At 70.1% G+C, this 2,540-nt stretch overlaps 1 protein-coding gene across 1 annotated transcript; it reads right to left on the reverse strand.

Annotated features, from left to right (window-relative positions):
* Positions 1 to 163: 163 nt before the first annotated feature.
* BESB_070550 (oxidoreductase, short chain dehydrogenase/reductase family protein) lies at positions 164 to 2,098 on the reverse strand (the record flags this gene model as incomplete). The annotated part of the gene is made up of 1 exon (XM_029365428.1): positions 164 to 2,098. The coding sequence occupies one exon, from the start codon at positions 2,096 to 2,098 to the stop codon at positions 164 to 166; it is 1,935 nt and encodes a 644-aa protein (XP_029217912.1).
* Positions 2,099 to 2,540: the final 442 nt, after the last annotated feature.

The raw sequence follows: 2,540 nt of genomic DNA on the forward strand, positions 1-2,540 counted from the left end.
CCCTCCCTCCCGCTACGCCTCGTTCACCTGTCGCTGCCTACAAGAGCGTCGCTGCGGAGCTAGTGAGTAGTCTCTCGGCGTCGCTGCGCCGTGAGATCGTCTGGGGCGTTTGCGGCGGCAGGGCGATTTGGGCGTCTCGTCTCGGTCTTCAGCGGCGAGACCTCTACTTCACGTAGGTCTGGCTGCCGAGGCCGCCGAAGCAGACGACCTCGCTGACAGCCCAGAGTTCGCGCATGCGCTCGTCGTCATTCGCGGCGGGGACGACCCAGCTCGGGCCGCCGTCTGCGTAGTAGGCGCCAGGCAGCAGGTGCTCTCGGTCGGCGATGCAGAGCAGGAGCTGCGTGGCTGCGCCGTCCCGCGGCGACTTCATCACCGTGTGCGCGAGGAACGTGTCGAAGAATAAAGCCTTCAACTTGCTGTCCGCGACCACGTGCCGCATCAGGCTCGTCCGCACGCTGCCAGGATGCACCGCGTAGACGCCCACAGTCCCCGGCGGCAGCGGCTCGTAGGCAATCGACTCCGAGGCCTCCCGCGAGGCTTCCGCCGCTGCCGCGCCGGCGTCGGCCTTCGCGCCGCCGCCGGCTGCGGTCCCCTCCTCCGGCGTCTGGGCTGCCGCGCGCGCCTCGGCAATCAGTCTGCGCTGGAGCTCCTTCGTGAACCAGATGTTGGCGAGCTTCGAGTTCCCGTACGCCTTGAGCCTGTCGTAGCCCACGGGCGACACGGGCGTCAGCCCCTGAAGGGCCTCGAGGGGCTTCGCGAGCGCCACGCCGGCGGCCGCGAGCGCCTCGGGTGTGCAGGCGGCGTCCAGCGCGCGAAAACCCGGCGCGTGCCAGACCTGCGCGCAGGACGCCACGTTGATGACACGTCCCAGGCAGCGCGAGTCAAGAGCCGAGGCCTCAGCGGCGGCCGCAGCCTCGGCAGCCTGCGCCTCAGCAGTCTCCGCGGGCCTGGGGGGTGGCGCGGGGGCCTGCTGCGCGGCTCTGCGGAGGGCGGGCAGGAGGAGGAGCGTGAGGAGAAAGTGACCCAGGTGGTTGGTGGTGAACTGCTTCTCGAAGCCGCAGCTGTCGGCGATGGTCAGGTGCGGCAACATCATCACACCCGCGTTGTTGATCAAGAGGTCGACGTGCCCATCGAGGAGATGCAGCGCGAAGGCCGCGAAGGCGCGGACTGAGGGGAACGCGCAGAGATCCAGGTGCGCGACGGAGACCTTCCCGGGGTGGGCGCCTTCGCCGCGCGCGGCGGCGGCGGCGACCTCGAGTTCGATTTCCTCGGCGACCCGCCGACCCTCGTCCACGCTGCTGCGGCAGCCGATGAGCACGTGGGCGCCCCAGAGCGCGAGCTGGCGAGCCGTCTCGCGCCCGATGCCGCCGGCGCCGCCAGTCACGACAACGCGCCGATTGCGCAGCGGCAGGAAGCGCCCGCCGCGCGCCGCCGCGCTGGCGCGCATCTTGAACGCCGAGTCGACGACCGCCCGCGCGGAGAAGGCGGCGGCGAACGCGCGGACGGAGGGGAAGGCCGCCGACGCCGCTGCAGGCGCCTCGCGGGCAAGCGGTGCAGCGGAGGCGCAGGAGCCGCGCACGTCGCGCAGTGCCGCCGGCAGCCGGAAGCCGCTCGCCAGCCGCCGCAGCAGCGCGTACCAGAAGTAGAGAGTGAGCGCAAGGAACGCCAGGTACACGGCGCAGGAGAAGAAAGGGCAGAGGAGGAAGCGCGGCGGCAGCACGAGGCTGCGGCCAAAGAGGTAGGCGCGATGCAGCGGCGCGACGCAGGTGAGCAGGTAGCTGGGCGCGTACTCAACGGCGAAGCGAGGCGCGAGCGAGAAGAGGGCGAAGAGGCAGGAGAGGACGCCGCCCTCGGCCTGCGCGGCCTGCGCCGCGGCGGCGGCGGGCCAAGGCGGCAGCGGGGGAGCGTCGCCACAGAAGAGCGGACGGAGGAGGACGGCTGCGACGGAGGCGAGGCCGAAGACCGACGCATGCACCACAGGCTCGGTGAAAAACAGGGACAACTGGGGGAACCGAGACGTCGGGTCCATATACACCCCGTCGCGAGAAAACGAGCCTCGCGTGTGGTACCGGACCCACGGGAGGAGCGCGTTCCCCATGGTGGCTCAGCGGCGGCGGCGACGGAGAGGAGTGGCGGAAGGAGCACCGCGCGAGGAAGCGGAAGACACGCAAAGAAAGCGAAAGTTCGCGCAAAGCGCAGGTGCAGCGAGCCAGAAGACGAGTGGACAAACGGCAGGGAGGAAGCCCGAGCGCGCGGAGCGACTACCCGCACAGACAGCGGAAAGGAGGCGGGCAGCGGGAGGCTAGACACTTGGAGCGACAAGAAGTGAAGTAGCGCCGGTCGAAAGAGAGAGAAGGCAGCGCGCCAACAGCTATGCGCGGCCGTTTCTTGCGTGGCGGTTTTCGCGCATGCTGCCCCGGAATTCGTCAGCATCGCTCGAGTCAGCGCTGCAACACACTCATTCGTCCCCCGCGCCGCCCGCTGGCCTCTTGCTGCACTGCCCGTCTATAGGGCGGAGCCCACGCAACGCTCACCGCAGA

This window comes from Besnoitia besnoiti, assembly GCF_002563875.1.
Source record: "Besnoitia besnoiti strain Bb-Ger1 chromosome Unknown contig00007, whole genome shotgun sequence".
In the NCBI taxonomy this organism is placed as follows: domain Eukaryota; phylum Apicomplexa; class Conoidasida; order Eucoccidiorida; family Sarcocystidae; genus Besnoitia; species Besnoitia besnoiti.